Source organism: Mugil cephalus, chromosome 17, assembly GCF_022458985.1.
Source record: "Mugil cephalus isolate CIBA_MC_2020 chromosome 17, CIBA_Mcephalus_1.1, whole genome shotgun sequence".
In the NCBI taxonomy this organism is placed as follows: domain Eukaryota; kingdom Metazoa; phylum Chordata; class Actinopteri; order Mugiliformes; family Mugilidae; genus Mugil; species Mugil cephalus.
In genome coordinates, this window is record NC_061786.1 from 6,708,766 (window position 1) to 6,720,648 (window position 11,883).

The window sequence follows — 11,883 nt, forward strand, 5'->3', positions numbered from 1 at the left end:
TTCTCTATGGGGTCACACATTTCCTCTAATGTACTGCCATCTCCTAGGGGTTATTAAGTTAATATATTATACAGAAAGCCTACTGGTAACATTCTTACTTTTATATCAGACTTCAATGCCGAGTGCTCACTGGTGCATGTGAGTAAAGAGTTTTGGTATTTTAATGATTTCCTATTCATTCTGACCTAGAAAAATATTCATCCTGGATTGTAGTGAAATAAAAGACACAAGCCCTATTAGCCATGAATCCTTTATTGACAATGATCATTTGAAAAATATTGTGAATCAAAAAAAAAAGAAAAAGAAATTGACAGCTCTGAAAACAGATGTTGAGAACAGCTTCTATTAGTTGAACGTGTGAATCTGAAGGGAGTACGCAGCCGAGAAATATAGACATGCAACACGTCGTCAGGAAACACAAAAACCTGAAGAACAGCCAATGTGTTTAGGAAAAAAAAAACAAAAACTGAACGCTAACCATATGCACAATGTTTTGCATAATGTTATTGCACAGACATGCAATCCAAAGCACATATTACAATAATTACGCTTTTATTTTAGTATAAATATTACACCTCTAGGCTTCTTTTTCTCTCTTACATTACAGATGACGGAAAGGGAAATCAGAAAAAGCATGGAGCGTGCTCACATAGCTTCTTGGTCTACTTGGCACACGGCCTGCTGAGCTATTTTGTTTCAAACATGGGCCGACAGAGAAACTGAAAATGTCACAGATTTGTCTCTTTTCTTCTATGCACGTAAATAACAAGAGATGCTACACTTAAAGCCAAGCCAAAGAATCTGGTATGAGGACACCAGGACCAGTTTAAATCCTCTCTGTTAAGTCAATTATGACTTCAATCTCAACGATTGATAAATAAAGAATTCCCTCTATCCAAAGAAAACAGATCAAGTCATACAAGTGACACGTTACCAGTGAGAGAAACCAACATGAAGCCTGCAGCAAGCCCATATATTCCAATCAATCACACATCATGACGAAGAGAGGGAGAAGAACAACTAATAGCAACACTGGTTGTGTTTCAGATGATGTAACAAAAAATATTTGGACAGCATCATCACACTACTGTGTGTTGTACAAGGCCATTTATCTAGAGCTGGGAGTGAATCCAAAACGAAAAGTGCTCCGTGAATGAAGGCCAAACTATTAGTTTCCATTTTGAGGATTCACTTGCATAATAAAGACGAGCAAGAAAGATAGAGAAAGAGAGAGGGAGAGAGAGAGAGAGAGACAGACGGGGCGAATCGTTCAACACCATTCAAAATCGACTTTCAAAGTATTTCATCTGAGAAAGATGACAAGCAGCATTACAGTTTATGGCTATTTTGCAGCCCGCATTTAAGTCGTCGACTTGAAAATACACGCGACATACATGATGTTTAATGGCAAGAAGAAAAATGGGAAAAAAATCTTTCTTTCCTGCAGTGAAACTTTACACATTCTGACTTGTTACTATGTGTCCTTAAGCTTCAAGGTCAGAATGATTACAACCTTCCCTATTACTAGTGTCTTACGCCCTCTAAATGAGAAGTTACTCCAAGAAATAGCCAAGACCTGAGTCATTACCCTCGCTAGTGGCCTATCTGCACTAAGCCGGCAGCTGGCGGAGCGGTCTAATTCTTATTGCCTTGGTCTTCCTGTTGCTCTTTTCAACAGGTCAACCAATATGGTCCAAACCCTCTGGAAAATCCCCTGCTGACAATCATGACATGGTGACAGTGTGGACAAAGAGTTAAAACACGTTAAGCATGGTTCGTCTGCCGAGAACTCGCTTTAATGATCGCGGGACAGAGTTCGTGTCGGAGTTGCTCTCAGTCCCAGTTCTCCCAGTCTTCATCCAGCTGGTTGAAAACGGAGGGAAAAACATCAACAATATGTCCCGAGCTTTAAGTATTATAATATATCCAAGTAATTAGTACTAACCTCTCCAGAAGCTTCTATTTTAGAGAGTGCCAGTTGGACCTCCTCTTCAGTCATGTCCAGGTCAAAGTCTTTCTCCCAGTCCTCGCTCACATCGGTGCTGGACCCTGCAGGGGGAAAGACATTACAACTGAGAACTTTCTCTGACCTTGGCTCTGCTGCTTCTAAGCCTGTTAAGTGGAAAACTCATAACCACTACGCTGAACTTAATCCTGTTTCCATTTATACTCCCAAACCACAACAGTAGGAATGTAAGACTGAAAACCCTCCTCGGGACATTGTACCTTTCTTGCCATTGTTAGAGGGCGTAGACTTCCCGCTATCAGAGTTCAGCTCGAACACTCTCAGGTCCTGCGGCCCCTCTTCCTTTGCGTTCTCGGATTTAGAGGCGGGGGCTCGCGCTGACGGCCCGTCAGGAGCGACCTCTGGCTTGGTTACGGCTTCCACTTGAGCCTCTTGAGGGGGCAAGTCACTCTTTCCAGGCTTCTGCTCTTCTTGCGTCTTGTCTACAACATCCTCCAAGCTGGCCTCCGTCAGTTTCTCGGCCAGCTCCGTGGCGACGGGCTCCGGCCGGACTTCCACCTGCGTCGGCAGGCTGACGCTGTCGCTGCTGATGGAGAGGGTGGCATCGCGCTCTTCGCTCGGGGACAGGGCGGGGCTCAGCAGGCTCAGCCCTGTAGGAGTCGTCGAGGTGTTGGCCGGTTGCGTTGAGCTGCTGTCCAACGGGGGTGTGAAGTGGAGTTGGGATGGTGACGCAGCGCCGAGGAAATCATCTGACAGGAATACCAGAGAGAGGCAAAGTGAGTGGCAGGTTTCGAAGTAAACCTGGCTGATAAACCTTTGAAAACGTTGCTGCCGTACCCTCCTCCTCCTCCTCCCAGCCCAGGGTCTCCGTGTGCGTGGTCTGCTCTGCCCTCTGCTTTAGCGCCACTCTTCTTGCCTCCTCCTGAACCATGAAGTAAAAATCAATTTTTAATCATCCTCATTTGTTAATTACAATGAACAAACAGGCAAATGACGATACATGGTGTGCACTTAGTCGCCAAAACATGATTATTAGTGAAGCAATAGTCATATCCTCCAATATCTGCCATCTTAATAATGTGAAAATCAAATTTTACTGTAAAGACAGGATGGATAGCTGTTTATTGACTTATTGAATAAAAATCTCACGGCGTCAGATGAAGGACGGCTCTGCTAAACTAGCAGATAGAGATAACCCATGCTATGAAATGACCAGGGTACACAGCTGCACAAATCTGATTTATTAATTGCTTTTCAGCGCTACTCGATCTGGCAGCAATCACTAGAGATGACTCAACTGTCTTTCTGCCGTGCTTAAGAACTTCAACTGTCAGTTCCTATTAGCACACACTTTGAAGTATGCTTTAGAGGTTAAACATTTACAGAGAAGACTTCTCAGAAACTGAGACGCAGACCAGTTGGGAAAATAAAATGTCAAAAATCACCAATCTCAGAGTCAACTCATTTTTCATTCATCCAGTTGGTGGCTTTCTTTAAGAAATGTGTGCATGAAAAACACTTCAGACAAAGGCCTGTATGTACCGTCGGTTTTTAAGGAAGCGCACACCTATTTTACTACTTGTGAATTCAAACAACAAAGTAATGTCTGAAACTGGCCAGCAGGTGGCACCAAACACAGCACATTGAGTCAAAAAAACAGAACGTTCCAGATTAAATGAACTGTACATTTACCTGATCCAGTTGGAATACTTTGTAGAAATACCTCTGCCAGAATTCAGAGTGGACTACGGCTGCTGGCACCTGTGGAAAACAAAATGAAATGTTCTCAACCGGTTTATGAACTCAAAACCAAACAAGAAGCTAAACTCCTGAAGATTTAATAATTGACAAAAGCAAAAGGTAATACCATTTTGGTGTAAAGGGCACGTATAGAGGGGCTGTTAACCAAAAGATCTGAGATTTCTCCTTTCTTTTCTTCCAGACTGAAACTGGACAGCCAGCTGTCAAACTGCTCCGGGGGGCCTAGAGGGGAAACAACAACAGCAACAACAAACTTTTATAAAGCATCCATCAATCTACAGGCATACATGTACAACATACATGTATTAATTTTGTTGCATTAAAGATGGTGTCACTACAAATTGGGAAATAACTACATTACAGTAAATGGTATTGAACAAACATAGCAGATAAAAAGGTAGTTGACAAAAACTATTTATTGAATAAGAAAATGAAAATTTAGAAAACAAACAAACCCATGTATAGTAACCTAAAAACAGTACTTCTGGTAACACAGAAAATGAAAGATTAAATTTTCAACACATTGGAACAATCGTATGTACTGTTACAGCCCCTGCGAGGCAAATATTCACTGTGTTATTTCTCACCATCAGGCTCATTGCAGTACGTAGCTGGGTCAGCTTGCAAACTGTAGAGTCGTGCCTGCAGGACAAACATATGCTCAGCTGTGGTTATCTTCTTTCCAAATGCACATCATGCGCTCACTCTTGCACACACTTCACACTCGTGCCTCCACACTAAGACAACAACAGTGGCTAAGAGAACTGAAAAACTGCAGCTCAAGAAAACACAAGCAAATTGTCAAATCACAAGCAAATCTAGAAAACGTCCTCATCAATTTGATGAGAAGGTGTGTGCTGCACATGTGCTGCAAATACTCACAATACTCACAAGCAAATACAGAAACCAGGTCAGGAAGTGCAACAATGAAAATAGTTGCAGGTGAACCCAAAACCTGGCTGGGATGCACTTGTTGATCAAAACACTGAGACTTTTGTGACTGAGAGTTGTGAATGTTTGCGACCAGTCGTGTTAAATTTCTTTTGTTTGTTTCCTTGTCATTTTAACATCTTGATTGCAGGATTCCTTCTAAGCATTTTGCTTTCTGACAACATACACATCGCATTTCCAGACTGATGGTATTTCAGACACCCCATGGTACCTCCATGGTTGTCCGTTTTCTATTTGCATTGTGTTTCTGTATTTGCTGTTGTGTATGTTTGCAGTACATCTGTTATACTAACCTTAGAACTGTCATAAACTTCTGTGGTTCCTGCTGGCGTCGCCACCAGTGTAATTACGTCACAGTCAATGGTTTTATCAGGGGGTGGAGCAAGAGTGTCGGTTATCACCCCCAAGAAACTAGACAGGCTCTTCTTCACCTTTTCGGATGTCTCAGAGGAACCTTCCACCTGTAAAGCAGTTACGAAACATTGAATCTGCATTTGGCCTGACATCTGGAAGACAATCGTAAAAGCTATGCAGTAGTTAAGGGGTGTCGCTTACGGCAAGTTTGTTCTTGACAGCAGTGGCTGTAGCCACAATTGAGCAGGCTGTGTCATGCTGCACCACAGTGGAGAACTCGGTCAGGTCTCGCTTTAGGAATTCTAGCGCTTCAGATGACTGCAAAGAAGGAAGTCAAATGATCAAGCTCAAAATACAGTTTTAGCCTCAACTCTCTATTAGGAAGTTGCTGAATAACCAGTCCTTTAGTACATGTAAACACAATGAACAAATAAGGAAATCACCTTCAATATATGGGCTTTGTAAGAATCTTATGAAAGAGCTGTATTTACCTTACCCTTCCAATGTAAATAAAATTTGCTTTGTGTTCTATTTGTACTGACATCTCTAACTATAACATCACACTTCTATGTACAAGATAACTTTTTTTCCTAACTGACACGTGAGAATGATCATTCCTGTCTTTAAAATGTCGTGGAACCAGTATGAATTGAATCAAATTATGCTACCACTGAAAGACGACATGCAGCACTTACTGATGCTGGTGTCAGCTTGTTTTTATGGGGTGTAACTTAAAACAAAAGAAAACACTGATCCTGAGAAGATACTTCAGGCTTTACCTTTTCTTTGACGGCCTGGAAGCTCTGCTGAAGCCAGCCTCCCCACCAGCCTTCTCTGTGGTCACACACATATTAAAGCGTTACTTGTTAGTTTGCAGCATCGGCCGCGCAGCAGTGAACACATTAGACAAAATGTGGACAAAATGTAACAGCACAACGTTTACAAACTGCTCGTAAAGGCCTGCCAACTCAGGGAGGCTAATTACCTGTCAGCTGTTGCCATTATCAAGGTTTCTAGCTCACTATCAAACGCAGCCTAGCAAGACAGCGAGTTGGCTAACGTTATCGGACACTGCAACACAACAAATCATTTGTCGAGACGAGCCGTGAATGTTACGTGTAAAGCCGAACATAAATGTAACGTGTGAAAATAACGTGTGTCGACGAACGACGGTTGCTGTTGGATTCAAACTGCTATACGGGGAAGCTAACCAGGCTATGCTAACGCCAGCTATGCTATGTTTTGGTAAACAAACGCACTTCCTGAATCGATTTCGGAAGCTGTAGAGCGCAGTGTTTAAACAAAGCCACCACACTAGGTATCGTTAAATGCACAACACAGTAAAGAACGCGGCAAGAACACTGCGACAGCGAGCTTTTTCAGATTAAATCGTAAAACTGAAACTAATTTGCGACTTCAGTCTCACCCTTCAGCCATCTTCAGACGATGACATCATCAGTATTTACCGAACTCTAACCCCAGCTGCGTGGCTTTGAAAAAAAAAAGAGAAAGACATAACACGTGATGTAAGTTCACTTCCTGTATGCCATACACACACATTGACGTGTAAAGATGGACAAACTATTGTATATATTTAAAAATCTCTTTTTCACTTCATAAACAGCAGATGTTTGACTTATTTGTGCTTTCTACGGTGGCTGCAGAGGACCAAACAGGGCAGCAACGTCAAAGACTGAACGGTTGCTTGAGCTCCAGCAGTTTTCCTCCAGTACTCAGATGCATCAGTAGAAGTGATGTTTCAGCATTGGAATAAGGTAAAACAACCCACCACTGTATAAGCGAATAGTGCAAAATGAAAAAAAAAAAAAAAAAATCTGATAGTGAAAAACATTTTAGTCTGTTTGCAACCTGCTGCAATTTATGTGTCTAAAATGTGACTAATCCAGCCTTGGCATCACAAAGCCTATGACTTTTTGAGTGTTTCTTGGACACCTAAGTTTAGAACTCATCTTGTGACTTTATGATGTCACAATTCTCATTGAATATGCACTCTGCTGATCCTTTAGGGTGAGATTTTCAATGTGTGATACGTTCATGAATCAAAGTATGCTCTGAGGTGTCAGCAAATGTCAGACTTTGAAAAATATGTGAAGTACAAGTATTTGACGTTCTGCGTAGTTTTAGATGACTGTTGGCAAGTAGGAAGGAAGAAAAACTATAATTATAATAACGATTAAAGTATATGTGAGTTGTTTTCTTTTAGTTAGAAGCTTTATTTCTCAACCCATTATGTTGACTAATCAGCATTTAGCAATTCCAACATGAATCCCCTCATCAATCTCTTCCTCTCTGTACATCTGTGGGTATATGAGTGCACCGTATTGCGTATGGGTGTTGACCCCCAGCAGCTGCGCTTTCCCCCTCATCAGTATGCTGGGTGGGAAAAAAGGGGGGGTTCTGTAGGCTTTACTGAGCACAAAATGAAAAAAAAACAGGCAACAAGCCTCTGGAAGCGTGTTCCCTCTTAATTGAAGTTACCCCTTATCCAGACGCTGCACAATGCGTGCGTATGTCCTCCAATATGTCTCCTCGTCCAGTCCCGCACTCCTCTTAATTGGGTCTTTCAGTCCTCTAATTAACTCTGTCAATGCAGGTTGGGCTGAGCCAAGTTGGGATAAGCACTCCTCTATTGATCAGTATCTGAAGCAGTTAACTTGTCCATCTGTCTACATGGGCAAGGACATCTGATGCACAAAAGCGAGATGTGTAATATCATCACTGCACCCTTTGTGATTCTTGCATATCGCCTCTACAGATAAGCAATTAATTAAGTAGTTATTCCAGTAATTACATTGAATTTGGATTACTCAGTCTGAGATCAAGTGGAGAAAATACAGTGTGGTGTTTGTACATTTAGAGAATGATCGATAATTCTGTAAGAGCTGACACAATTCCACTTATTAAGATATGTAATGTAAGAGTATGGAAAGCACATTTAGTTAATTAATTTTCTAAAAAAAAAAAAAAAAAAACACTAACTACTTTATATGGCCACTGCTGATGATTATTTTTCATACAAAACATACTTTATGTGAAGAGAATTCATATCCTTTCAATTTAGTCTTGTAGTGAAGTATAAAAAGTATATTTTATTATGAAAATTCTGAATCGGATCAGTTTGCTCAAATATTTCTTCTTGTTTTCAAGACGGTGTTTTTACAATAAACTTTTAAATTATTTTGCAAGCTTCATCTTGACTGACAACACAAAAAATATACCAGTCCTACACTTTGTGATATACTGTATATCACAGGATGAAAGGTAAAACTTGGGGTTTTAATTGTAATAGATAGAACTGCTGCGTTTAAAAATTGAGGACCTGAATACTTGTTCCACACAGGCTAAAATGTTCCACAATATTGTGTTAATTGAGCACAAGATTATGACTAAAACCAGGGCTGCCACTGCTGGTTAGAGTATGCTGTGGAGCACTGGGATGACAGCAGTGGCCGGACATAATGGTACAGGGAGGACATGTCCATATTGTATGATTTAAGAAGCATATCCATTACACACCGCAGTCATCACACCCGCTCGCGCACACTCTCCAGACTGCTGATGCCACACTGTGGGTTAACACCATCTGGTGCCGATCAGGAAACACCAGCTTTGCACAAGTCAGTGTCTCCAATTATCTACCTAGAGCAAAGGGAGGCCGATCCCCACTAATCTCCACAATGTGTTCTGCTTCCCATTCCCACCTGTGCCCAATAAATGGGGGGGCCTTGTGGGAGGACCGGGGTCTCTGTGTCAGGGGACCGGGGACCAGGTGACGCTGCAGTGCTGGTCCCCACGACAGAAGCTCCACCGCTTGGTTTGGCTGGCAGCTGCCTCCCCCCACTGAGACATCCCACAGCTGACAATCCCCAAGTACTGACAGGAGCTCTTTACAGTGTCAATAGCCTCATATATTAGAGCTAACCGCCTTTGTGGTGAGCAAGGGTGTCAGGCCTTTTGGCCCGACAGCGCTTGTTACCATGATGAAATGTAGATTGAATGGAGGGGGTCTGTGTCCCAGGCACGAGAGCGTGGACTCCCCCGGCCTTTGTGTCCCACGCATGGCTATTGTTCAGACCTTTTCAGCGCTGTCAGGAGGAGGAGGAGGAGAAGTAAGAGGGAGGTGGGTGAGAATGAGTTACATCTCTTCATTTCTCCCCCTGATCTCCAACTCATCTGTCAGCCGTGGGAGGATAAGCATGTATTTTACACGCTTGATTTGTTGCTAAGTGAAGGCCAGCCATTGTTGAGTTGTTTGACTAAATCATGTTCATGGTAATCAGTGCATGTATGGTGTACATATAGTCATCTTTATGGTTTATTTGAGTGGTCATTCTTGTGAAACTTTACTTTTAGCAGTAATGCAACCAAATTTGTGACAATAATAAGTGAAATTATTTATTAGAAAAAAGAAACAGGATTCTGCGTAGGTGAAAACGAGCTTTTCTTTCAGAATGGCTGCATTATGTCCTCTGCATTAGATTTGCCCTTTGTGTGCCTGTATCCATGTTCTTATGAGACATTGACAAATGGCTGGCCTAGAGCTGAGGACATGGCTATGTCCCTCGCCTGCGTCAGACAAAAGTGACGCGCCTTCCTGGCGCCTGTGTCATCCTTTCATCTCCTACACCCTGTTGAGGTGAAGATGGATGGTCCCCTGGCTCAAGAACACCACATTCAGCTTCTGTTCTGGCGCATTGTCTCGCCCTTCTGTCCCTCTTTAGCCCTTAGAGGTTGGTCTCTGCAAATTTGGTTAGCAACGACTAACACCCTGTCCTAAATATCACTATTCAGTGCTCCATTAGCTCTTCAGAGTGCCAGTAAAGCTCAGTTGAGTTAAAATGTTGCTATTTTTCTGATACTTCCGTGTATCCCTAAACCCCTTCCAGAAAACACTATCTGAGCTTTTAACTAATAGGCATTCACATTCATGGAAAGAAGAAGTCAAACAGGAAGTATTATTAAAACTGAATTTTAATTTAGGAAAATAGAAATCCAGCAAACAGGACCCACCAGTTCCATTTTTGACAATGTTTCATTACCCCTGATATCAGATAAATTACACAGTTTGCTACTCTGATAAAATCCCCTGTGCATTTAGAATATTTATGTATAAGCAATGCAAATGACATAATTAAAAAATAGCAGCAGTTGGTATCATACAGCATATATACAGCATGTACAAGGTCTGGCCAAAGCCCTCACTTCATCAGTTCTTTCATAAGTCTTCTGTGAGCTGTTTGCACAGATCCACACAGTACTTCTCAGTCTCAAGAATGTCCTGCTCACTTGTTCATAGACAAGCTGTGCAATGTGGAGGTCGTGGTGGGAAGAGGCTGACAGAGTGTGCACGGGCAGGGCATGCCGGGGAAGTGCCTGTAGGAGCTGGTGAGGTGGAGTGGGTCCTTCAGAAGGCCCTGCACTGGAGCGTGGAAACCCAGGAAGCTGGCTGATGGAGGGGAGTGTGGGACTGGTGCTGAAGATGAGTGATGCTGGAGAGCTGAAGGTGTGCTGCCCACCAGAGAGTGCAGGGACTGGGCCAGAGGATGCAGAGGGAGGTGGGCAGGTGTAGCTGCAGTGGCAATAGTAGGATGGGGAGCTGTACGGCTCTGGACAGCAGCGCTGCCTCCATAAACATCCCCAACCAGTTTCTTCATCTCCTCCAACGAGCTGGACAGCATAAGGATGTAGTTGCGAGCTAACAGCAAGGTGGAGATTTTTGACAACTTGCGGACTGAAGGTCCATGAGCATATGGCATGACCTCCCTCAGGCCGTCCATCGCCTGGTTCAGGTCATGCATCCTTTTCCTCTCCCGACTGTTGACTTTCAGCCTCAGGTCCTGCACCTCATCTTTGTTGACCTCGGACCGGATTTTGGTTTTACCGCCCCTGCTGCAACGGCTGCCTTGGCCGTCGTCGCTGTCTGCTCTGTTTTCATGGCAGTATTTCTGGAACATCTTGTTGGAGAAGAAGCTCCCCGCTGAGTTGTCCACCACCAGGTCTGGGGATGAGGAGCGGCTGCAGGTGGAGCCAGCGTCGGAATCCATTTTACGTCGAAGAAGGCGAAAATTCAGGAGAAGTTGAAAAATGATCCAAAAATGCAACCCTTTAACAACAGTGAGGTTTCTCTTCTACAGATGTTTCCAGTTTCCTGTAGTCTCACTTTACTCAGTGTGTGTGTGCTGCTCAGTCTGCTGATCAGTCTGTCCACAGGAGTGAATGTGTGTGAACAGTCACCCAGTGGGCCCACTGGGGTGTATTTATACTGCCGACACAACAAAGGAACAATAACCTGCATAATGAGACACTTAGGGCCACAGCCAATTGCAGAAGGGACACACTTTCACCCCCCTCTTACGCCTCCTTCCTGCAGCCCCCACTTTACCTTCCCACACCCACATTTTACTCAGTGCTTATGAACCCCCTACACATTAACCAAAATAAGGATCTGCCCGCATACTATGAACAGCTGTACACCTAGAAGTTATCCAGGACTGTGTTAAAACTTCCATGTAAAAATGCATCAAATATTTTTAACTTTAAAGTTGTTTTTTTCTTTACTGTATGTTGACTCAAAATCAGGAGAAATTGAGTGTGAACCGCTGATGTGCTAAAGAGTTCAGCGTGCCACTGGTTGCATTGCCTTCCTCTATGACAGCAGATAGACGATGCCTTCAAGGCCTTATTTACATATGGTATCCATGAGATACTTTGGAGAGAGCTATGAGGCACCGTATGAGGCGCTTAAACATGTAAAGAGCAGCGTTAATGGCAGACTAGATACAATTCAACCAGGAGCTCAAGACAATAGAGGTCAGATAAATTTGACTTGG

General features: G+C 43.0%; 2 protein-coding genes across 3 annotated transcripts; both read right to left on the reverse strand.

The window, feature by feature from the left end:
- Positions 1-234: 234 nt before the first annotated feature.
- bsdc1 (BSD domain containing 1) lies at positions 235-6,581 on the reverse strand. Of its 2 annotated transcripts, none has more exons than XM_047611468.1 (11): positions 6,459-6,581; positions 5,812-5,866; positions 5,234-5,350; positions 4,972-5,139; positions 4,315-4,369; positions 3,834-3,949; positions 3,659-3,727; positions 2,804-2,888; positions 2,227-2,715; positions 1,946-2,049; positions 235-1,863 (listed from the first exon to the last, which is right to left on the reverse strand). In XM_047611468.1, exons 1-11 carry the CDS (start codon positions 6,467-6,469, stop codon positions 1,834-1,836), a joined length of 1,299 nt encoding a protein of 432 aa, XP_047467424.1. In that variant the 5' UTR covers positions 6,470-6,581; the 3' UTR covers positions 235-1,833. The 2 variants fall into 2 exon arrangements, with proteins under 2 accessions (XP_047467424.1, XP_047467423.1); XM_047611467.1 differs by lacking the exon at positions 6,459-6,581 and adding an exon at positions 6,018-6,452.
- Positions 6,582-10,006: 3,425 nt separating this feature from the next.
- Positions 10,007-11,506, reverse strand: olig4 (oligodendrocyte transcription factor 4). The gene has a single exon (XM_047611487.1). It carries the CDS (start codon positions 11,095-11,097, stop codon positions 10,336-10,338), a length of 762 nt encoding a protein of 253 aa, XP_047467443.1. The 5' UTR covers positions 11,098-11,506; the 3' UTR covers positions 10,007-10,335.
- Positions 11,507-11,883: the final 377 nt, after the last annotated feature.